At 41.1% G+C, this 26,010-nt stretch overlaps 1 protein-coding gene across 1 annotated transcript; it reads right to left on the bottom strand.

Moving 5' to 3' along the window:
* Positions 1–533: 533 nt before the first annotated feature.
* LOC126195157 (uncharacterized) lies at positions 534–25,482 on the bottom strand. Its single transcript, XM_049933668.1, has 3 exons — positions 25,313–25,482; positions 934–1,028; positions 534–732 (listed from the first exon to the last, which is right to left on the bottom strand). Exons 1-3 carry the CDS (start codon positions 25,355–25,357, stop codon positions 561–563), a joined length of 312 nt encoding a protein of 103 aa, XP_049789625.1. The 5' UTR covers positions 25,358–25,482; the 3' UTR covers positions 534–560.
* Positions 25,483–26,010: the final 528 nt, after the last annotated feature.

The raw sequence follows: 26,010 nt of genomic DNA on the forward strand, positions 1-26,010 counted from the left end.
TCCAGCAGCTGACAGTTGTTTAGCAGCACCAGCAATGGAGGGTAATCTTTGACAATGCTAGCCACTCAAAGTTATGAAAAGTCAAAAAAACCACCAAAAATCAGTTGGCCTAAGACCTAAGATGAGTGCCAAGAGCCTACTTAATAAAATTTCAAGAACCAGTTTCAGTGAGAATCTAGGAATGTACTACTACTACTACTACTACTACTACTACTACTACTATACTGCATCCTACATATCACTGCCATAGGGTTTGCAAAGACATGGTTAGAAAAATTACTGTGCATCTACAGGCATTTAAGCAGTCATTTCAGGAGTATGAATGTAGCTATAGATTTGAACTGTTGTTCTTCCAAGTCAGGTATGGTGTATTTTGAGACTGGTTTCTTAATTTGATGCTCCATAATATAAGATGATAAATTTTGTCACCATCATATACAAGAACATAATGAATAAGTAAATATCACTGTCTGAAATATTAGTTTATACATTACAGGATTTGAGATCAGTAATAAAAATATTAAAACTGAAAATTCTGTTCTTGAACAATGGTGTGTTATCTATTGCTTATTCTGTAACATTTTGTATACACCAAATACTAAGAAACAAAGGAACATTAAAATTGCAGCCATAGCAAATGATTTGGTATTTTCTTTCTGAAGATGCTTTAATTCATGCTGATTCCTTTTTAGTTCTTCTTTCACTTCTTCAAGCTCTCCTTCAATACGCTGCCTGCAACAAAAGGGTTTCACTTGTTATGAGTAGATAAAGATACACGGGAGGTAATATGTAGAACAGATAACCTGAAAAAGTAAACAGAGTGCTGCAAAACTATACAAACATGGCCTTTGTGTCAAAGTATTCTTAAGAAACATACTACTATCTAGAAACATGCATTGTATACCAACTAAGCAAAATGTAAAAACCAAGTACCTTTCATCAGATGAAAGATGCCTACTTCTGAGGTTCCTTTCCAGAGCTTCTATTCTGTAGAAACCATACTTTATACAGTCTTCTGCACTTCTGATCTGTAAAAGATTATATATACACTTTTGAACGGAACTCACATTAAAATATACAAGGAAATACATCAAAGGAATTGAAAATTCTTGTTGTCCTTTAAAAATGTACGGTTCTCAAAGGGTAACATTCACATATCCTGTATTTATAGGTTACAGCAAGGGCTACTGAAAGGAAAGAGTGAAGGAAAAAGTGCTTACCATAACAGTTTGGCAAAAAGTTCAGTTCGGTATTGAGAATAGTAAAATTTGAAGCTGTGATTAGATGCAAAGATAAAAAAAATAATAGTCAAAGGTATAAACACATAAGTAGGACTGTTGAAGACAAAGAGTGGCCAAGTTATGTAAATAATTACTATTAAAAATGCATGACACATTTTATATTTGAACTTAAATACGAAAATTTTAAATGTTAAAGCGTACTATTACGTGTGCCCGTTGGACACTATAGACCGGCAGCACACCCGTGGATATTTTGGTTAACATTAAAACAGTTCCAACAAACTGACATGAGGTGTTAAAGGTATTAGGATACATATCCATAATCTCAGTATGTACAAATCAAACACTTAGAATCAACTGTAATTGCAACTGCTCCACATACACGAATGCACTTGGAGGGCAATATTAAAATATCATTCAGTGAAGAAGTGTTTCTCAAAAGTGTTAAGTATTCAAAAGTAATACCTTTGTTTAAAAGCTGTTGATTTGCCAACTACAAATATGAGACGGTGGAGAGGGGGGGTACAGGCTAGGCATGAGATGAATGGTTGTTGGAGCTAGAGTGGAGCAGCAGGTAACATAGGGACATGAATAGAGGGGGGGGGAACACAAGAGGCCAAGGGGAGACTGTGGGGACAGGGGGTTACCAGGGATTGAGGCCAGGACAATTACGGCAGTGAAGGGTGTGTTGCAAAGACAACTCTTATCTGTGTAGTTCAGAGAAGCTGGTGGTGATGGGAAGCATCCACATGGCCTGGGTTGTGAAGAAGCCATTAAAATTTAGCGTGTTATGCTCAGCTACATTTTGTGCTACTGGGTGGTCAACTTTTTCCTTGGAAACAGCTTGGCAGTGGCCATTCATCCTGGTCAGCAGCTGGTTAGTAGCCATACTAACATAGATAGCTGTACAGTGCAGAGTTGGTATATCATATGGCTGGTTTCATCTGATGGGGAAGGATAAGCGTTTTGACAGCATGGGAGTGAGTACAAGGTGTTGGATAGGAGGATTGAGCAGGTCTTGGACCTTGGTCTTGTACAGGGATCCTCGTCGCAACAGGTTGGGAGAGGGAGTGGTAGTGGGATGGATTAGGATGACGTGTATGTTGGGCGGGCAATGGAATACCACTTCAGGAAAGGTATTTGGTAAGATGTCCCACATTTCAGGACATGATTAGAGATAATCAAAGTCATGATGGATATGGTTCAGTTGTTCCAGTCCAGGAAGATACTGGATGATGAAGGGGTGCTCCTTTTGTAGGTGTTTCTTGGTGGTGGTTGGAGGATTGATGTGTGAGGATATGGCTTGGAAAATCTGTTTGTGGAGTTGGTCTGTGGGACAGTACCTATCTGAGAAGGCTTTCATGAGACCAGCATACTGGGCAAGGGATTTCTCGTCACTCCAGATACATTGTCCACAAATGGCCAGGCTATATAGGAGGGATTTTGGTGTAGAGATGGCAGCTGTCGAAAGGTAGGTACCATTGGTGTTTAGTGGGTTCGATGTGGACAGAGATATTGAAGGAGCCATCACAGAGGTGGAGCTCAACTTCTAGGATAGTGGCACATTGGTTGAGACATACCAGGTGCAGGGGACAGGAGAGATGGTGTTGAGAGTGTGAAGGAATGGAAATAAGCTGTCTGGGCTCTGAGGCCTGATCATGAAGATATCATCAATGAACCTGAACCAGACTATACGTTGGGAGTTTTTGGAGGTTAGGAAGGTTTCCTTTAGATTGCTTGCAAACAGATTGGCTTAGGGGCGCCATGCGGGTGACCATGGCTGTGCTGAAGATTTGTTTGTATATCTTCCTTTCACAGGAAAAGTAGTTATGTGTAATGATATAGCTGGTAAGTTGCGTAAAGAATGAGGTAGTAGGTTTGGAGTCTGAAGCACATTGGGAGAGATAGTGTTTGATAGTAACAAAGCCATTTGCATGAGGGATGTTTCGGTATATGGAGATGGAATCAAAAGACAAGATCAGGGATCCAGGAGGTAAAGGGGTTGGGATGCTGTTGAGTCAGTGAACGAATGTGGGAGGCTAGTTTTTGGCAACTGGTTGGAGATGTTTGTCAACAAGAGGAGAAGTTATTTCAGTGGTAGTACAATAGCCAGCTGCGACAGGGCATCCAGGATTTTGTGGAGCACATAGGAGGTGGGTATTCAGGGTGTCATCGGGATGAGGAGGGAGATGGGATCTGGGGAGAGGTTCTAGGAAGGGCCTACAGATTTCAGTAGGGATTTTAGGTTATGGTGGACTTCTCTGATGGGATCACTATGACAAAGGATTTAGGCGGAGACATCAGACAATTGGCAGAGGCATTCTACCAGGTAGTCACTATGACATCATGACACTGATGGAGCCTTTGCCTGCAGGTACGATGATTAGGTCATTGTGTTTAAATGTTGTGTATGGCTGGCCTTTATTGTGCTGAAAGGTTAGTGCTCTTAGGAAGGGATATTGGGAAGAATGGTTTGACTAAGTTGAAGGTAAGGAAATCCTGCAAGATGACCAGAGGGTGGCTAGGTGGGAGAGGGACGAGGGTCACAGTTGGATGGTGCTACATACTGAGAGAGGCAAGGTTCAATCTTGGAATTAGGCTGGCTTTGGTTGGAAGGACTGGTGGCAAAGAAGTGTTTCTACTGTAAGTTACAGGAGGAGGAGAGTAAGTCTTTAACAAAATCGACATGGTTAAACTACAGGTGGGGCTGAAGGTGAGGCCTTTAGAGTGGACTGAAACTTCTGTGGGACTGAGCTTTGTGTTTGAAAGATTACCAACAGTGTTTTGGGTTTGACTGGGCTCTGGATTTTGCGGACTGTTGGAATAGAAGTTTGGAGGATGTTATAAATTAAAAAGGGGCACTATGAGGGGTTGACAAGCTGGTTTACAGCTCCGAAACTGAAACCCTTGTACTCCAACACCTGTAGAGCTTTCCAGATATCACCTCCATAAATCATCCAACCTGTTGACATCCTACTCTCATCTTGGGACACCACTATCCATCAACACCTAGCCTATCCACAGTGAATCCTCTCAACAATGCCTCACAGCACACCCACCTTCAACATGCTCTTCAGGCTCGAAACCCACTAACTCATTCATTACACACCTTGCCAACTATATCCTGACACACAACTACTTTTTCTTTGAAGGGAACGTATGCAAACATATCTGTGGACAGTCATGGGCACATGTATGGTGCCCTACTATACCAACTTTTTTATGGGCCTTCTAGAGGAAACCTTCCTACCCTCCCAAAACTCCCAACCTCTAGTCTGATTCAGGTTCATTGATGACACCTTCATGATCTGGACTTAAGGCCAAGCCACCCTATTCTCATTTCTTCACAACCTCAACAGTTTGTCTCCCATCTGCTTTACCTAGTCCTCCTCAAAAGTCAACAATCCACTATCTTAGACTTTGACCTCCACACCTTTGTTCACATCGAACTCAATAAGCACCAACATTACTACATTTCGACAGCTGTCATATGTACCACACCTGAAAATTCCTCCTACACAGCCTGGCCACCTGTGGGCAATGTGATTACATATCTGCAGGGACAAGAACTCTCTTGTCCGGTATGCTGGAGGACTTATGACGGCCTTCATAGACAGGTACTCCCCAAACCTTGTCCACAAACAGTTTTTCCGTGCCATATCCTCACACACCCTGAATCCTCCCACCAACCCCCAAGAATCAGCTACAAAAGGAGCATCCCCCTCATCGCCCAGTATCTTCCTTGACTGGAAAAACTCTCACCATGCCCTGAAATGAGAAACATCCTACAAAACATCCACCGTACCCCTCCTGATGTGGGGTTCCATCACCCTCCCAACCAATACAACATCTTATCTATCCCTATGCCACTCCTACTCTCAATCTGCTCTATACCAAGGTGCAAGACCTGCCAAATCCACCCACTCAGTACTTCCTATTCCAGTCCTGTCACAAGCTTATCGTACCTCTTAAGAGGCTGGGCCACCTGTGAAAGCAGACATGTTGTATACCAACTCTGCTGCAAACAGAGTACAGCTTTTTAAGTCAGTACGGCTACCAACCAGCTGCTGACCAGGATGAATGGCCACTGCCAAACTGTTTCCAAGAAAATAGTTGACCACATAGCATTCTGTGTCTAGATTGCTCTGAAAGCTAGCAAGTTTTCTTTCTTTTTTTTTATGTGTCTGTCAATGATTCGGCACTTCTGCTTTTCAGTGAGTGGCCTCCTTTACTTTTGAAGTATTTACATTAAGATCACAAGACAGCTAAAATCATGTTGTCAGATGAAATTAGTGAAAAATCAGTGATATATAGCTTTAGGTAGAACTATTGCTGAAGCCTGCGAAAGGACACATTCATAGTCCAAGACCAACAAGTTGACCATGTAAATACAAATTACTTGATTTGGAAAAATGAGACAAAAATAAGTATTCATATTCAAAGATCCGTGATCCATGTTGAAATCATACTTTTTATTGCAGCTTACATCAAGGAGAGGGACTCAATTGGAAACATAGATACACATAAGAAAAGCTTTTGCCCTTCAGGTTTGTATATTGTCTCAAAGAACTGCTAATTGTTCAAGATATTAACAGAATGCAATTACACAGTCCAGTCACACAAATGTGACCACTGGACAAAAGCCTGAATAATTATCTTTTGCAGCACAGACTGCTATGAGCATGCAGGTAGAGAGACAATGAGGTTCTGGAAGGTACCGACAGGGATGTGGAACCGCACTGATTCCAGTGCTGTGGCCAATTGCACTGGGTTTCTCAGCTGAAGATCCATGGAGTAAACAGCCCTATCAGTGTGGTCCTAAACTCACCCTGGTGCTCTTCGGGTCCTAAACTCATCCTGGTGCTCTTCGGTCCATGCACATACACTGTGAGCTGTGTGACACGGTGCACTGTCCTGCTGGTGTATGCTATCATGTTGAAAAACAAACTGTGTGTGGGGGTGGACACAATTTCCCAAGGATATGTGCATACTTGTGTTGATCATTATGCCTTCCAGAATGATGAGATCACCCAGGGGCTGCCACAGAAACATTTCCCAGACCCTAATACTCCCTCCTCCAGCCTAGACCTTTCCAATGATTCTTGGATGATGTTTGCTTCCAATCATTTCATGAGATACACACCAATGGCCATCTGTGCAATGGAGCATAAAAAGAGATTCATCAGAAAAGGCTCCCTGTCGTTACTCGGTGGAGCAGGACCCCTATGCAGCAATGTTCACTGAACAGTCATTGAGAATACACTGTTTGCAGCCCTTTTGTTCATCTGGACAGTCAGTTGCTCAACAGTTGCATGTCTGTTTGCCCATACATACCTCCGTAGCCTTCGTTCAGCTTCATCAATGGCTAATGGTGCACAACAGTTGCCTTGACGCCAGTTCTGGATAACACCATTTTGGCATGCATGGTACACTTTAACCATGGCAGCATGTTAACATTTTACAAATTTAACCATTTCGAAAATGCTTCCAACCTTGGCCCGAAAGCCCAACGATCATGCCCTTTTGATCTTCAGATAAATTTCTATGTTTCTGGATTACAACCACACATTTTTCTGCATCCCCCGACACGCTTCATATACCCTCCAGTGCTACTAGTGCCACATGCCATGTATAAACAGATAATAGGGTACTGTTTTTATTGTGTATGTTTCCACCAGAATGTTTTTGTTGTTTTTCTCTTTCGCATTTTAGATACAATTGTACTTCCAGTAACTTAATGAAGAGAGCCTAACAAAGAATGGATAGTGAAGTTTTGTGAATGCAGAAAGGCTTGGAAAGGTGGCGTAGGTTTGTTAAGAGTTAGAGAGAACCAAGTTCCAACGTAACTCTAACATTATTGTTTACATAATTGGTTTATTACGTTAAGTTACTCATACCATATAAATGCGTGTCCCCTGTGAACAATGGACCTTGCCAAGGTGGGATGATTTGCATGCCTGAACAATACAGATAGGCATTAGGTGGAACCACAATGGAGGGGTATTTGTGGAGAGGCCAGACAAACACGTGGTTCCTAAAGAGAAACAACAGTAGCCTTTTCAATAGTTTCAGGGGCAACAGTCTGGGTTATTAACTGATCTGGCCTTATAATATCAGCTAAATGGCAGAGCTGTGCTGATACTGCGACTGACTGAAAGCAAGGGGAAACTATAGGTGTTACTCTTTCTGAAGGCATGCAGCTCTCCTGTATGATTTAATGATGTTGGAATCCCTTTGGGTATAATATTCCAGAGGTAAAATAGTCCCACATTGGGAACCCCAGGTGGGAACAACTCAGGAAGATGTTGTCACGAGGAAAAATAAGACTGGCATTATGAGATTTTCACTCTGCAGCAGAGTGTGCACTCATACGAAACTTGCTGGCAGGTTAAAACTGTGTGCCGAACCGAGACTCAAACTTGGGACCTTTGCAAGTGCTCTACCATCTGAGATTTTCACTCTGAAGTGAAAATCTCATTCTGGAAACATCCCCCAGGCTGTGGCTAAGCCATGTCTCCGCAATATCCTTTCTTTCTGGAGTGCTAGTTCTGCAAGGTTCACAGGAGAGCTTCTGTAAAGCTTGGAAGGTAGGAGATGAGATACTGGCAGAAGTACAGCTGTGAGGACAGGGCATGACTCGTGCTTCGGTAGCTCAGATGGTAGAGCACTTGCCCGCGAAAGGCAAAGGTCCTGAGTTCGAATCTCGGTCCAGCACACAGTTTTAATCTGCCAGGAAGTTTCAAGACTGGCATTGTTTGGGGTGAAGTGTGGAATGTTAGATCCCTTTATCACATATTTAGGTTAGAAAATTTAAAAAGGGAAATGGATAATATGAAGTTAGATATAATGCAAATTTCTATAGTTTGGTGGCAGGATGAACAGGATTTTATGGATAACTTATAAACACAAAATTAAATAGGGATAATGTAGGAGTGCCTCTAATAATGACTAAAAAATGGGAATGGAGGTCAGCTACAATGGACAGCATAGTGAATGCAGTCATCACAGCCAAGACAGACAAAAGCCATCACCCACCACAGCAGTACAAGTTTATATGCCAGCTAGTTCAGCAGTTGATGAAGAGATTGAAAGAATGTATGACAAGATAAAAGAAATTATTCAGGATACGAAAATTTACTTGTAATGGTGGACTGGAATCTGAGAGCATGAAAAGGAAGAGAAGGAAAAACAGTAGTAAAATATGGACTGGGGGAAATGAAATAAAAAGCCACCTGGTAGAATTTGGTACAGAGCATAATTTATTCATTGCTCACACTTAGATTACGAATAACGAAACAAGGTTGTATATGCGGAAGGGACCTGGAGATACTGAAAGTTTTCAGACTGATTATATAATCGTAAGATGGAGATTATACACTGTAAGATATTTCCAGTGACAGATATGGATTCCGACCACAATTTATTGTTTATGAAATGTAGATCAAAACTGAAGAAATGGCAAAAAAGTGGTAAATTGAGGAAATGGTGCATGGATAAGTTGAAAGACCCAGAGGTTGTTGAGAGTTTCAAGGATAACATTAGCCAGTAAGTGACTGAAATCAAAAGAGAATACAAAAGACAAATGAGTAGTATTAAAAGGTAAAATAGTGAAGGCAGCAGAGAATCAAAGTTAAAAAAATAAGGCCTATTAGAAACCCTTGGATAACACAGGAGATACTGAATTCAACTGATGAAAAGACATAATATAAAAATGAAGCAAATTAAGCAGGTGAAAAGGAACAGAGACATCTAAAAAATGAGATTAACAGATAGTGCAAAATAGCTGAACAGCAATGGTTGAGGACAAATGCTAGCCTACAGAAGCATGTACAGGGTGTTTCCATAAGAGCGTGCAAAAATATAACAGGATATAGTGAATGCTCCACTGACCAATCTTGGTAAGGAACATGGGGTTGGAGAAGCCAACTTAAGGAGATAGGAAGTAAACTTTTCTATGGATTTGTCTAGCATTACTGTTTTCCAGCTTAATTACAATAACATGCATAAAAATTTACATGCACTGTGCTGTTTATTTACATATATATTCTTTATTTCCTGCAAGGAAACAAAGAGGATGAGCCTGATTAGTAGGAAGTCATGATGCAAGGTTTTATTTACTTTACATGAGGTTGGCACAAAGAGTTCTACCTGAGTTGTTTGAGAACATACCCTTGGCTATTCTTGAGAGGAAGTGGATACAATATTATGGTGCAATGCCTCACTTCAGTGTGGGTGTCCGCAACCATCTCAGTGCGGTACTTCCTGGTTGTTGGATTGGAAGGGGAGGTCCTATTCTATTGCCTGCTAGGTCACCTGACCTGAAGGCCCTTGATTATTTACTATGGGGATGTCGAGTCACTTGTGTATTAGACCCCAGTGGATATGGAGGTGGAATTAGTTGCCAGAATTGCAGCTGTCTGTTACGTGATTTGAAACACAGCATCGATATTTGTCAAGGTGTCAGAATCTTGTTTGCCAATGTCATGCTTGCAGTGAGGTTGATGGCCACCAGTTTCAGTACATTTTGTAAGATACAGTACAAATGGTGCATTCACTGTGTCAATGATGGTATTTGCAGTTAACTGTAACAAACATAAATAAAAAAAAGTACACAATAATGTGATTCTACTAATATCTTCTTAATCTGGCTTCTCCAACTCCAGGTTCCCTACCTCAAATTGTTCAGTGGAGCATCCTCTATGTTTCGTTAAATTTTTGCATGCTTCTACAGAAAAACCCTGTATAACAAGGGAAAAGACAGATACCACCCACAGGAAAATGAAAGAGGCTTTTGGAGGAAAGGAGGGAAGATCAGTGTTAAATGCCTCATTAACATTGAGGTCGTTACAGACAGAGCACAAGTTCCGATTGTTTCAAGGATGAAGGAGGAAATTAGCCATGCCCTTTCAAAGAAACCATCTTACCATTTGCCTGGAGTCATTCGGGGAAATGGATTGTGGGACATGGATTTGAACTGTCGTCTTTCAAAATGCAGGTCTAGTGTGCTACAAACTGAGCCCTTTTGTTTGGTTTGGAGAAAAGACAAATATCCATATGAATACTGAGACCTTGTGGAAAACAAGTTCTAAGCAAAGGAGAGAAAGCTGAAAGATGGAAGGAGTATATAATGTGTCTACACAAGGGAAATGAATTTGAAAGCAATAAAGGGAGAGAAACTAGGGCAGGTTACAGAATTTAACTACTTAGGTAGCAAAATAACAGCAGATGGAAGGAGCAAAAGTGACATTAAAAACAGAATACAACTTGCCAAAATAGCATTCAATGGAAAAAGAAACTTACTGACGAGTAGAAATGTTAGTTTAGACGTAAGAAAGAGAGTCATGAAAACCTATGTGTGGAGTACAGCCCTTTACGGATGTGAAACTTGGACTAGTGGAAAAGAAGAAAAGAGAAGATTAGAGGCATTCGAAATGTGGTGCTACCGGAGAATGGAAAAAATCAGCTGGCGAGACAAGGCTACAAACGAAGATGTCCTCAGAAGAGTGAAAGAAAACAGATCTCTTTGGCGAAATATACAGAAAAGAAGAATAACCTTCATAGGTCACATTTTACGGCATAACAATTTCATTAAGAGAATATTAGAAGGAATCATTGAAGGAAGAACTCGCCGAGGACGACCTAGATTAAGCTACATTCAACAAGTAATAAATGACATCGGGTGCCAGACCTATGCAGATATGAAGAAGAAAGTTGACAAAAGAACGGAATGGCGTGCTGCTGCCAACCAACCTGTGGGTTGATAACCGAAGAAGAAGAAGAAGATTATAGAAAGGGAAGAGGGCGTAGATGAAGATGAGACAGGACATATGATACTGCGAGAAGAATTTGACAGAGCACTGAAAAACTCAAGTCAAAACAAGGCCCCTGGAGTAGTAGATATTCCCTCAGAATTACTGATGTTCTTAACACAACCAGCCATAACCAAATAATTCTACTTCATGTGCAAAATGCGAGACTGGGGACAAACACTCAGACTTCCAAAATAATGTAGTAATTCCAATTCCAAAGAAAGCAGTAGCTGACAGGTGTGAATATTACCAAACATTAGTTTAATACATCGCAGCTGCAAAATACTGACATGAATTTGTTATAACGTCAAGTTTAACAAATATATTTCAAGGACGACACAATACATGTAAGTCACAGATCAAGTAAACAAAGTAAGACGTGTGTACACTGTAACAGTCAAATCAGCACTGAGTCCAAGACTAGCGGCCGCTGGCTGCCTGGCCGCTTAGGTGGCGCGGCTGCTGCATGGCTGGCAGACAGCGCCGCATGTAGACAACGCGCGTAACTGCGCAGCGGCACTTTGAAAGATCGGGCGAGTCACAACACTTTTCCCCCCTTTGAATTTTTTGCACTGGTCTTGATGGAGGTGGCCTGTAGATTGCTAATGTCCATAGGTGTTGTTTGACTGGCCGTAAAGTCTCGAGGAGGCGGCTTCCCGTACGGACGGAAGTGTGCCCGATGATAACGGGTCGAGATGACAGGAGACGTGGGGGTCGAACCTGCTGGGGGCCCGTGCCCCAATCTGCCTGTTGCGGCAAGTCCGGTTGTTACAACAGAAGACATGGTCAATGTGTCGGCATCCCTAGGAGAAGGAGGCGAGTAGAGTTGCTCCGACAGATGATGGTCATCTGGTTCCTGCATGGGCACGTCTCCTGGTGGCGTCAGTTATTGTGCTGGCTCCAAGATGATGGTGAGAGGACTGCGTTGTGAGTAATGAGAGATTCCAAGATCCCGAGCGTCAGGTAGAGCCGAAGGTGGTGTAGCTGCTTTCTGAAAAGGCATTGCCGGCACACGAGGCCGAAGCTGGTCCGAATGACGCACTGCAACACCCGTGTCCGTCTGGATTTCATACAGGCGTCAGCCATGGTGTCGTAAGATGCAGCCAGGACTCCATTTTGGCCGCCTGCCATATCCCCGTACCCATACAATGTCGCCAGTGGTGAACTGGCTAAGCGGAGGCACCCGCGGCCGTGAGGTGTAAGGCCGCAGAAGAGGAAGTAGCATGCGGGGCTGTCTGCCATGTAAGAGCTCAGCCGGGCTGTGGTTGCCCATGGGGGTGAAACGGTAAGAAGCCAGAAATTGGAGAAGCGTATCATCAGCAGCAGAAGAAGTCAGGAGTTTCCTCATCTGAGCCTTAAATGTGCAAACCAGTCGTTCAGCCTCACTGTTTGACTGTGGATGGAACGGAGGGGCCATGAAATGCATGATGCCATGACGGGCACAAAAATCCGCAAAATCAGAAGAGGCAAATTGCGGATCATTATCAGTAACAAAAGTAGAGGGAAGGCCTTCCAAAGAGAAAATGCGAGCCAGAGCATTGGTGGTTGCCGCAGTGGTAGGCGACGTGCAATGGACAATGAAAGGAAAGTTAAGAGTAGGCGTCAATAACGAGAAGCCAGTAAGTACCTAAAAAAGGTCCCGCGAAGTCAGCAGGAATATGATCCCAGGGCTTCTCAGGCGAAGGCCACGGCGACAAAGATGACTTCGAGGTGGCGGCCTGTGACGCACAAGGGCCGCAGGCAGCGACCGTGTTTGCGATTTCAGAGTCGATGTCGGGCCAGTACACATGATGGCGCGCCAGAGATTTTGTGCAAGAGACACCCCAGTGCCCTCGGTGAAGGAGGCGCAAGACCGAAGCACGCAAAGACGCAGGTACCACAACACGCGGTGAAGCATTTTCGGTGGAAAGAAGGGTAACACCATCCCTAGCCGTGAGGCGGTAATGCAAAGCGTAGTAGTTCCGCAAAGGATCAGAAGTCTTAGCGGATGGACGATCTGGCCAACCCTTCCGAATACAGCATAAAACCCGGGAGAGGGTAGGATCAGAACCCGTAGCAGCCGCCAGCCGGTCCCCGGTGATGGGGAACCCATCCACAACCCGCTGCTCGGCAACATCCAGGTGGAAACACAAAAGTTCGTACCTATCAAATGCCAGATCAGGACCCATGGGAAGGCGAGACAGTGCATCAGCATTCGCACGTTGAGCCATCGGCCGGAAATGAATCTCATAATTGAAACGAGACAAGTAAAGAGCCCAATGCTGGAGGCGGTGTGCAGCCTTGTCGGGAAGTGACGTTGATGGATGAAACAAGGAAACAAGTGTTTTGTTATCCGTAACAAGATGAAATTCGGATCCATAGAGAAAACACCAAACTTACGAAGAGTATAAATAATGGCCAAAGCTTCTTTTTCAATTTGAGAATATTTTCGTTGGGCATCCATGAGCGTTTTGGAGGCACAAGCAATGGGTTGTTCAGAACCGTCAGAAAAACGGTGTGCAAGGACTGCACCAACCCCGTATTGAGAGGCATCTGTGGCAAGAACAAGATGTTGGCCAGGTCGATAAGTAGCCAGGCACAGGGCCTGTTTCAGCATAGTCTTCAATTTCTGGAAAGCCGCATCGCATGACGCAGACCAGTGAAAGGGCATGTTTTTATGCAACAGGTGATGCAACAGCTGAGCCACCGAAGCCGCAAACGGTAAAAACCTGTGATAGTATGCTATTTTCCCCAAGAAGGCCTGCAGTTCCTTAACAGATGTAGGGCAAGGAAGGGCATCAATCGCAGCGACAGTTTGCTGAAGCGGACGAATACCATCCCGAGAGAGTTGAAACCCCAAGTACGTGATAAGATGCCTGAAAAAATTTTGATTTCTGAAGATTACACTTAAGATCAGCAGTCTGGAAGACGTGAAATAGGGTGCGGAGATTCTAAAGATGTTCTTCAGTGGTGGAGCCAGTGACAACAATGTCGTCCATGTAATTTATACACCCCGAGACAGGGAGCAATAATTATTCCAAGAACCACTGAAAGAAAGCAGGGGCGCTGGCAACCTCAAATGGCAATCGTTGGTATTGATAGAGGCCGAAAGGCGTGTTAAGGACCAGGAACTGCCGGGAAGCAGTGTCGAGAGGAAGTTGATGATAAGCTTCTGACAGGTCAAGTTTAGAAAAATACTGGCCTCCAGCAAGTTTAGTGAACAATTCTTCAGGTCGGGACATAGGGTAAGTGTCGACGAGGCATTGAGCTTGTACAGTGGCTTTGAAATCGCCACAGAGACGAATATCACCATTGGGCTTAGCAACAACAATAGGAGAGGACCACTCACTGGAAGTGACAGGAAGCAAGACCCCCGAAGCAGTGAGACGATCCAGCTCCCATTTGACCCGATCACGAAGGGCCACAGGAATGGGCCAAGCCTGAAAAAACTTAGGCCGAGCACTGGGTTTGAGAGTGATATGAGCTTCAAAGTCGTTTGCATGGCCTAACCCAGGAGAAAAAAGGGACGAAAATGTCGTCAACAAGGAATCCAATTGAGCATAAGGAATAGCATCAGAGACGATATTGACAGTCATCTATGGAGAACCCAAAAGCGCGAAAGGCATCGAAACCAAAACGATTCTCTGGGTTACTATGGTCGACCACAAAGATGGGAACAGTGCGAATGAAGGATTTGTAAGATACCGCAGCATTAAATTGTCCCAAGAGAGAAATCTTCTGTTTATTGTACGTCCGTAATTGCCTAGTGACAGGTGATAGGATTGGAGAACCCAACTGAAGATACGTCTGAGAATTGATGATAGTGGCAGCAGAACCAGTATCCACCTGCATGCAAACATCACGACCAAGGATTTGGACACTGAGGAATTAGATTAGATTAGATTAATACTAGTTCCATGGATCATGAATACGATATTTCGTAATGATGTGGAACGAGTCAAATTTTCCAATACATGACATAATTAAGTTAATTTAACAACATACTTAAGTTAATCCTTTCTCCTAGTATTGTAGTTATGCACACTGCTATTACTTTTGAATTGGGTTTGGTTGTTAATAACAAATTTCATAAGAGAGTATATATACTGAGAAGCTACTGTGAATATCCCTAGATCCTTAAATAAATGTCTGTAGGATGATCTTGGGTGGACTCCAGCTATTATTCTGATTACACGCTTTTGTGCAATAAATATTTTATTCCTCAGTGATGAGTTACCCCAAAATATGATGCCATATGAAAGCAACGAGTGAAAATAGGCGTAGTAAGCTAATTTACTAAGATGTTTATCACCAAAATTTGCAATGACCCTTATTGCATAAGTAGCTGAACTCAAACGTTTCAGCAGATCATCAATGTGTTTCTTCCAATTTAATCTCTCATCAATGGACACACCTAAAAATTTGGAATATTCTACCTTAGCTATATGCTTCTGATTAAGGTCTATATTTATTAATGGCGTCATACCATTCACTCTACAGAACTGTATGTACTGTGTCTTATCAAAATTCAGTGAGAGTCCGTTTACAAGGAACCACTTAGTAATTTTCTGAAAGACAGTATTGACAATTTCATCAGTTAATTCTTGTTTGTCAGGTGTGATTACTATACTTGTATCATCAGCAAAGAGAACTAACTTTGCCTCTTCATGAATATAGAATGGCAAGTCATTAATATATATTAAGAACAACAAAGGACCCAAGACTTACCCTTGTGGAACCCCATTCTTGATAGTTCCCCAGTTTGAGGAATGTGCTGATCTTTGCATATTATGAGAACTACTTATTTCAACTTTCTGCACTCTTCCAGTTAGGTACGAATTAAACCATTTGTGCACTGTCCCACTCATGCCACAATACTTGAGCTTGTCTAGCAGAATTTCATGATTTACACAATCAAAAGCCTTTGAGAGATCACAAAAAATCCCAATGGGTGGTGTTTGGTTATTCAGATCATTCAAAATTTGATTGGTGAAAGCATATATGGCATTTTCTGTTGAAAAACCTTTCTGGAAACCAAACTGACATTTTGTTAGTACTTCATTGTTACAGATATGTGAAGCTACTCTTGAATACATTACTTTCTCAAAAATTTTGGATAAAGCTGTTAGAAGGGAGATTGGACGGTAATTGTTGACATCAGATCTATCCCCCTTTTTATGCAAAGGTATAACAAAAGCATATTTCAGTCTATCAGGGAAAATGCCCTGTTCCAGAGAGCTATTACACAGATGGCTGAGAATCTTACTTATCTGTTGAGAACAAGCTTTTAGTATTTTGCTGGAAATGCCATCAATTCCATGTGAGTTTTTGCTTTTAAGCAAGTTTATTATTTTCCTAATTTCAGAGGGAGAAGTGGGTGAGATTTCAATTGTATCAAATTGCATAGGTATGGCCTCTTCCATTAACAGCCTAGCATCTTCTAATGAACACCTGGATCCTACTATAAACACAACATTTAGAAAATGATTATTAAAAATATTTTCAACTTCTGACTTTTTGTTCGTAAAGTTTTCAGTAAATTTGATGGTAATACTGTCTTCCTGTGCTCTTGGTTGACCCGTTTCTCTTTTAATAATATTCCAAATTGTTTTAATTTTATTATCAGAGTTGCTGATTTCAGACATGATACACATACTTCTGGATTTTTTAATAACTTTTCTTAATATAACACAGTAGTTTTTATAATGTTTGATAGTTTCTGGGTCACTACTCTTTCTTGCTGTCAGATACATTTCCCTTTTCCGGTTACAAGATATTTTTATACCCTTAAGAAGCCATGGTTTGTTACAAGGTTTCTTATGAGTATATTTAACTATTTTCTTGGGGAAGCAGTTTTCAAATGCATTTACAAAAATGTCATGAAATAATTTATATTTTAAATTGGCATCAGGTTCACGGTACACCTCATCCCAGTCTAACTGCTGTAGGCTTTCCCTGAAATTTGCAATTGTTAAAAAGCATTGACTGAACGTACTACTTTGGAGGACTGTTTAGTATTGCTGAATGGAGCTATGTCATATATTGTAACTAGCTGTGCACGATGATCAGAAAGACCATTCTCAACAGGCTGAGCATTTATCTGGTTAAACTTATCTTGGTCTATAAAGAAGTTATCTATCAGTGAGCTGCTATCCTTTACCACCCGAGTAGGAAAATCAATAACGGGTGTCAAATTGAAAGAACCGAGTAATACTTCAAGGTAATTTTTCCTATTACCCTCTTTCAGAGAATCTACATTGAAGTCCCCACAAATAATAATTTGCTTCCCCCTGTCTGACAGATAGCACAACAAGGAGTCCAAATTTTTCAGAAATAGATGAAAATTTCCTGATGGGGACCTATATACAGTTACAATTATAAATGTGCCTTTATTTAATTTAAGCTCACAGGCACATGCTTCTATATGTTTCTCTACACAAAACTTTTTTGTTTCTATACTTTTTGCACAATGATAACTTTTGACATATATGGCAACTCCTCCTTTCTCCATATTTTCTCTCATTACATGTGCAGAGAGCTTATATCCACTTACATTTACCTTATCCATATCAGTAACAATGTGATGCTCAGACAGGCATAGTATATCTATTTCATCCTCAGCTTCTAAATGTTCTAAACAAACCAGAAGCTCATCTATTTTATTCTTTAAACTCCCAATATTTTGATGAAATATACTTACATTATTTTTAATTATACTTTTATGAGAACCTTTCCTTATTCTAACATTTGCAGTACTCTCCTGTCTGAGTTTCTCATTGTGCTTAGGCCTGGTTGCTATACCAGTGGTCACATGGTGTTCAGAGAGGCAGATTATGTCAACTGGGTTGGGTGACTAATTCATCAATGCAATTACCTAGGACTGAGATACAACTTGGTGGAGATAAAATTTCTGGTGATTGGTGAAAATTTATAATTGACAGCTGTGATTGGTGATCCGATGTGCTAGAATTGTGCTGTTTAATTTCTTTCCTAAACTGAAGATTTGTTTCAATCCTGACCTCTCGTAGAACTTGACATCTTTCTGTCTTACATATCCTAAAAAAGGTACTGCTCCAACACCTGTAACCACTGGTATTTTACCATTCATGGCAGTGCCTCCCCCCCCTTAAATTTCCTGCTATTACCCCAGCCAGTTTCCCCTTCCCTTTCCTGTTGAGATGTAGGCCGTGCCTGGTATAGTCCCACCTACTGAGAGAATCAACAGGAACCACACCAATATGAGTCCCCGCACCCGACCCAAGCAGCCGTTCCAACTCCAAATTAACTCTCCCAACAGAAGAGTTCAAATGAGGCCGGTCATGGCGTCTCAGCACAGATACAAATTCAACATTGGTGTGTCTCGATGCCGACGCAATCTTTACCAGGTCACACTCTATACTGTACCCAGGATCTCTGTCGATGCTGTTCCCTGGCCCTCCCACAATACACACGGTGTCTTCCCTGGTAAATCCTTTACAGAGTGAACCTAAATCCTCTGTCACCTGATCCAGACTAGCACTTGGTTTGAAAAAATTTGTGACCTGGTATTCTGGTCCTAATTCCTCCTGCAGAAGTTGGCCTACACTTTCCTGAAAGGGAAGAAGTACCATTGACATACAACACAGAAGCAGAATCAGTGTCACATTCATAAATGTCAGGTATGCAGTCGGATTTGCAAATGGATGACACATGACCCTTCTTTTTGCATTTGTAACACATGGCCCAACGTTGGGGACAATCCTCCCGTGAATGTTTCGTTAAACACTGCGGACATGAAGGAAGTTGCCGTGGGTTTTGCTGCAGTTTCTTAGAGGTTTGTTTATGGGTTTTGCTGCAGTTTCTTAGAGGTTTGTTTATGGGTTTATGGGGGACACGCCGCAAGCTTCGTCAACAGTGCAAAAAGGTTGTATGTCCCCAACGTCACCCCCGCCTCTATTTGCGCTCCAGCGGCGCAAGAAATTTCAAAAGACTGAGTGATGGATAGGACTTCATCCAGAGTCAGATTTGCCAACTGAAGGGCACGTTGCCTAATGTCTTTGTTGGGCGCCAACTGGATAATAGCATCCCGTACCATGGAATCGGCATAGGATTCTTTGTGAACGTCAGTAACAAATTGATACTTTCAACTGAGGCCATGAAGTTCAGCAGCCCAAGCACAATAGGATTGATTCGGTTGTTTTTGACAACGATAAAAGGCAACACGAGAGGCTACCGCATGCGTATGCTTTTGAAAATATACAGACAGAAGTGAGCACATTTCAGCAAAGGACAAAGACGCAGGATTCTTTCAAAGCAGCCAATTGCGACAACAACCAATACATTTGAGGTGAAATCCATGAAAGGAACAGAGACTTACATGTTTGGTCGTCCACGACATGAAATGCCAAGAAGTGCTGTCGAAGACGTTTTTTGTAATCAGACCATTCTTCCACCGTCTCGTCGTAAAGAGGAAAAGGAGGTATAGTCAACAACAAGAGATGGCCCGCATTGGATGCCATGACGAAATCATGAATCATAGATGTGAGAAGCGTTTGCTGTTCAATGAGACCTTGCAATAGTTGCTCTACAGTAGCCATGGAAACCTGTGGGTCAACGATGAAAAAGAAAAATTCACTACCTTGTCGCCAATTGTAATAACGTCAAGTTTAACAAATATACTTCAAGAACGACAATACATGTAAGTCACAGATCAAGTAAACAAAGTAAGACATTTGTACACTGTAACAGTCAAATCAGCACTGAGTCCAAGTCTAGCGGCCGCTGGCTGGCTGGCTGCTTAGGTGGCGCAGCTGCTGCATGGCTGGCAGACAGCGCCGCATGTAGAGGACGCGTGTAACTGCGCGGCGGCACTTTGAAAGATCGGCGAGTCACAACAGAATTATTTATAGAAGACTAGAAAAATTGGTAGAAGCCTATCTCGAAGAAGATCAGTTTGGATTTTGGAAAAATGGAGGAACACCTGGCAATACTGACCCTATAATTAATCGAAGAAGATAGCATATGTAGACTTACAGAAAGCATTTGATAGTGGAATACATTCTTTGAAATTCTAAAGGTAGCAGGGGTAAAATACAGGGAGTGAAAGGTTACATACAACGTGTATAGACACTGGGTGGCAGTTACAAGAGTTGAAGGGCATGAAAGGAAAGCAATGGTTGAAGAGAGAGTGTGACAGATTTGTAGCCTACCCTTGATTTTATTCAATCTGTACACAGAACAGTAGTGAAGGAAGCCAAAGAAAAATTTGGATAATGAATTAAAGTTCAGGGAAAGAAATAAAAACTGAATTTGATTACATTTCAATTCAGTCAGGGACAGCAAAGAACTTGGAAGAGCAGCCGAACAGAATGGACAGTATCTTGAAAGGAGGACACAAGACAACCACCAACAAAAGCAAAGCAAGGGTTATGGAATGTAGTCAAATTAAATCAGGCGAGACAGAGTTAGATTAAGAAAGTAGATGCTACAAGTTACAGATGAGTTTTGCTTTTTGGGAAGTAATTAAATGATGATGGTCGAAATAGAGAGGATATCAAATGCAGACTGGCAGTAGCAAGAAAATCATTTCCAGAAGAGAGAAAGTTGTTTACACTGAATATAAATTTAAGTATTGGGAACTCTCTTCTAAACATATTTATCTGAAGTGTACCCATGTACAGAGGTGAAATGTGGTTTAAGTAGTTCAGGCAAGAGGAGAATATAAGCTTTTGAAATGTGTTGCTACAGAAGATGGGCAGATATCATAACTAATGAGGAAGTATTGAATAAAATTGTGGAGAAAACAAATTTTTGGCGTGGCTTGACTTTAAGAATGGATTGAGAGGTAGCAGATATTGAGAGATGTCAAAGAATCATCAATGTAGTATTGGAGGGAAGTGCAGGGAGTAAAAATTGTTGGAAGAGACCAAGAGAAAAGTGCAGCAAATTGATCATCGGTTGCAGCAGTTATTCGGAGGTGATGATCCTAGCACAATACAGCAGCATCAGAGCTGTATCAAACCAGTCTTCAGACTGAAGACCACACAACAACTAATATACAGGGTGTCTCACCAAAGGGTTGTCAGGTGCATTTTCTCTAGTGTTGCACCAGATATTTGCAGTTTTGTTTTTGCCAAGTGTAGAGGAGTCAGCCCAAACAAGTACTGCTCATCACATCTTTCTTGCTATACCCCACATTGACGGAATGATTCGATTTGGTTCCCATTACAAAGAAAATGTTTTCTAAAGCAGAATTTCACATGACCATTTGACAGAGTGGTCCCAAATTAGTCCAGTATGCTATTCATTTTATCAATATGTATTAACAGAGACAGTAAAACATGACGAATAACCAGTACACCAGCAGCGACAGCACTGCTATGGCCCATGCTGATGGCTACCATTGTGCAGCAGCACTCCTCTGTCACTGCTGGAGTAACAATTCTTCATGTTTTACTCTCCTGGTTAATAGATATTGATAAAACAAATCTGGGACAGCTCTACTGAATGGTCATTCAATTCAAAAAACATTCATGGTCATTCAATTCATCGAATTCAAAAAACATTTTCTCTGTAATGGGAAAGAAACTGGCACTTTCCATCAAAACTGGATGTCACAAGTGAGACTTAATGTGCAGTATTTCTATGGGCTAACTCCAGCAACACACTGAAAGAACAAAATTGCAACTATCTGCTGAAAAACTAAAGACAATGCACCTCAAGACTCATAGAAGAGGCACCCGGCACCGTATGACACTGCAGTTCAACAAAATACACAGTGCTATAGATGGTGTTAGGGAGTAGACTCCATTTTGAGAGAAATGGTCTTCAAAATCACAGTTCTTCGGGTAATTGCAGAGTTGATCCATTGAAAAATTCACAACCAATTTCTTGCCCCCTCCTTGTTCAACCCGATTTAATCTTCTTTCCTTGAGTGTGCACACACATCCCGTTCTTCTGTGCAAAAAGTGAATGATGTAAATGAATTTTTGTGTACAAGTACTGGTGAAACCTGAAAAAGTGCACTTTTCAGTCCAATGTCAACGAGCTGACCAAGTAAATACCAATTTAATATGATTTGGAAAAAATGAGAAAATTAAGGACGCATATTCAAAAACATGTGATCTACACTGAAATTATATTTTTCTCAACAGCTTTCATCAACTTAGAAGAGAAAAACAAATTTAGTGTCTCATACAGTTCTAAGCAGATAAAGAAGGTAGCAGAGTTTATTTATTTACTGATAATATTTGGTGCAGTGTACACTACACAAGTTCTTGTAATAATACATGTAATGACTTGGATATTACAAAACATTACAACTGACAATGTAGTCATCTTCACATAGAAGCATCAGACTGGAATTTCCTAAAATCATTAGCTGACAACTTCCAACAAACTAAATTAAAATTTTTCCTCATATTTTGCACTGACTCTGAAATGTATAACTGGATATTCTGCAGAGGTGATTTTGCTCTAAAAAAAAAACTATCTGTGATAGGATGCCACATTCAAAGATAATTTGTTTGTAACTTGTAAAAAAATTTCTCTCTTTTGGCTGCACACAAGGTGAAGATCTTTCAATTCATATAGAAAAACTAAAAAGTTTGTTTAATGAGTTGAACAATGGACTTCCAGATAAACTGTAAATATTTTTTCCGATTTCATGTTCGTTTGCATATTTTGACAAGAGTGTTCAAAATGTTTCCGTCAATTTGGATGTTACTAACAAAGGATGAAAAGAGAACATTCAATGAATTAACAGTCCAGTTATGTATGTTTGAGAGGAATTTTATGAAGAATTCCAACAGTGACAAAAATGTCAGAAGAAGTGCTAATGGTAACCACAATGAAGCAAAAACAAGATGGCAAAAACAAACTTTTTATGGGTTAATCAAGGAAAAGCAACATTTGCGATTATTGTAAAACAAAGGGCTATGAGAAAAGGACTGTAAAAAGTGGAAACAAGAAGAAGTCTTAACTGAAGCAATGATAGTCATGAAGGTGCTAAAACTGTTCTGAAAACAGTCTGTGAAGAGGTCTATTTAGTTGAAGCACATACAACATGGTGGGTTGACAACAGAGCTACAAGACATCCAGTCAACAGCTCAGATTAATTTACAGACTTTAAAAAAAAAAATTTATAGCCCAGATCTAGTTCAAAACTAGTGTTTAGTACCGGATTTGACAGGTAAGACTGTCATCTCCGGATCTTTAGAAACTTTTTTGGTTCTATATCATGTTCTATTGTGTGCTCATTACTCATACCACATTACACAGGTCTCACATCTAGGTCTATTTGTAAGGATGTGAGTCATAAGGCAAGGAGCTGGGAACAGGGACGGTGAAGGTACAAACAAGGAATTGCGTAGGTTGGGTAGGCAGTGAAATACCATTGAGGATGGAGTGGGGAGGATATTCCTCACTCCAGGGCATGATGAGAGATAGTCGAAACCCTGGCAAAACATCCCAAGATTAATGATCACACAATGGAATAACATGTACAACCAAAGAAGTTAGATCTGAAGATAACAATCGAAAAAACAGTTCTGAATGCAATCTTGGGTACAAAACATTTCTATAATGTGCAGACTTTCTAAAATTTGACAGTCCATGTGGTGTAAAGGCAGCCAAAGCATTCGTCACCTCAGTGTATATGCAACAACCAGAAGGGTGCACTGATGGCAGAGAGACAGGCAGTCAATTAGTTATGGCAAAGATCAGCAGGATGCCAGAAATTTCACTGCGGAGTTGAAAGCTGAATTCATGATTGCAACGAGTCTGGCATCATACTGTATTTCCTTGGACTGATCTGATGATGGTGCAGTCAAGATAAATCACCAAGCTTATAAAAGGAAGATTCTGGAGCATTTAAATTTTCAAGAGTGAAAATCTGTTTCAACCTACTGCAACGGAAACAGATACGTCACAAGCAAAAACAAGGAATGCAGGAAAGTGTGATTTTCTTTAGCCTGATGCTTGGAACAAGACCTGATTTGAATTATAGTGTGAGATTTTTGTTTTGAAGACTTTACTCACCATTAAAAGAAGATGTAGTGAGGCTAAAATGAGTATTCCAGTATACTGTATGCACATGTGAATTATTGTTAAGATTCATGCAATGACATATTAAATTCCCACAGTGATGGAGACTTTGGAGGATGCAACATAAAAGATCAACATCCGATATCCTATATTACACTTATAGCGGAGCTACCTCCCAGCTCAGCCAAAGACAGGTAATGAATCTCCTGCTGCCTCTGAAGCAAAGTAAGTCACTGCAAAAGGCATTGTTAAGGCAATAATTTAACTGTGCAGACTTAAGGATGGTGAAAGCTGACAGTAGTTCCTGTCCTCAAGGTTGATAACAGAAGAACAGTGAGACCCACACAGAATCCTGAATTCCATCACTGCACAAAACATATAAACGTAAAGCATTTTTTATTGGAGAAAAGTGATACGGCAGTTAGATGTCCAGAACTTGTCAGCCAGCGTATTATAGACAACGCCCCTGGAAAATCCATAACTGTCTATTTTGTCAGAAAAGGGTCTTTCATGTTGAGGTGTACCACCTTCATTTATTAACGATTTCCAGGTACTGTATTCAACTAATTACAACAAAGTACGAGGAGAGTACACAACAGCCAATCACCAGTTACAATTAATATACAAACTGTTAATATTAGCTATGAATATGCAAATGATGTCACGACTAAATTACACGACTTTCTAATGCTACATGCTGCAATACACAGAACACTAGATGGCAAGACATGGTAGGAGACAAAATTAACTCCTATTCTAACATATGGAAACTTATCTTGGACATTAAATAAAGACGACAAAAAGCATAGAGTCGCCTGAGATAAATTTTATGGTGAAAGCTGTAGGGCGTGCCCTCGGAGATCATAAACAAAACATAGAGAACGAGAACAACTTCATATATCACTTTTTAATGAAAAAAAAAGAACAGAGCGAGGATGCATAAAATACAAACATGTGAACAGAAGGGGAGAAGGCAGGTTAGTTAAACAAGTGACCAATCATAAATAACCGGCTGAGAGAGATTCAGGGCGACCGAGAAACATATGGTCTTGGTGAAGACGGAAAAGGCTGTAAACTCCGCCACAAAGAGAAGACAATTTGGATGTTGTCTACAGGTTGTACAAGTAACTGTGACCATTTATATGGTTACCAGTGTAGGCTTCTCACATTTACACTACTTCGACGTACATTAGCTATGAGCGTTTTGTCGGGGAACTGTAGCGTTATACGTAACAGCGAATAAAATATATGTATTTTTACCCCAGAAAGAATGGAACGCGGTTCAGAAGTATTTCCCATATCCATCTTCTCTGCTATCTAAGTACATATATTTACTCTAATGTCATTATCTTGAGAGCGCCACAATCTTTCAGTAACTCAGTTTCAAATCTGTCAGTAACAGGTGGCAAAATCAGTGTCTTTCGTTACTAAAGATAAAACACAATATGTTTACGTCTCTCCTGCCACAGATTGTGGCTTGCTGTAGTGGCATCGTGAGCTACCGTTCAGACAGGGCGTCACAAACTCCACATAGTTTCACAGCTTTAATTTGAAATCATATGGGCTGGTATGAATGTTATAGTGCAGGTCACGGCCTTAGAACTGTGACAAGAGTTAAATATAAGGAAAACGAAACTCAGGTGTTGGATCCCAAAATAGATTTTGCACAGGGATAAATCATGGAAACAAATACATTTATAAAAGGAATAACATCAGGAGACGAAAATGGTGTCTGCAATGGCAAACTAACCAACAGCAAGCATGTAAATATAATCGGCAGATACGCCATTCTTCCAACCAACCAGGATTTCAGAATATTATTATATACGTTGAACAGGCATTTCGAATAACTAATTTTTAAGCCCGTTCTACACGGGATGTTTGAGCTTGCAAGTTTCCCCTTGATGCAACGGTTCCGCCAGCCTCTGCCGTGTAGACAGGGCCACTTGCACAAATTT

Source organism: Schistocerca nitens, chromosome 1, assembly GCF_023898315.1.
Source record: "Schistocerca nitens isolate TAMUIC-IGC-003100 chromosome 1, iqSchNite1.1, whole genome shotgun sequence".
Taxonomy (NCBI): Eukaryota; Metazoa; Arthropoda; class Insecta; order Orthoptera; family Acrididae; genus Schistocerca; species Schistocerca nitens.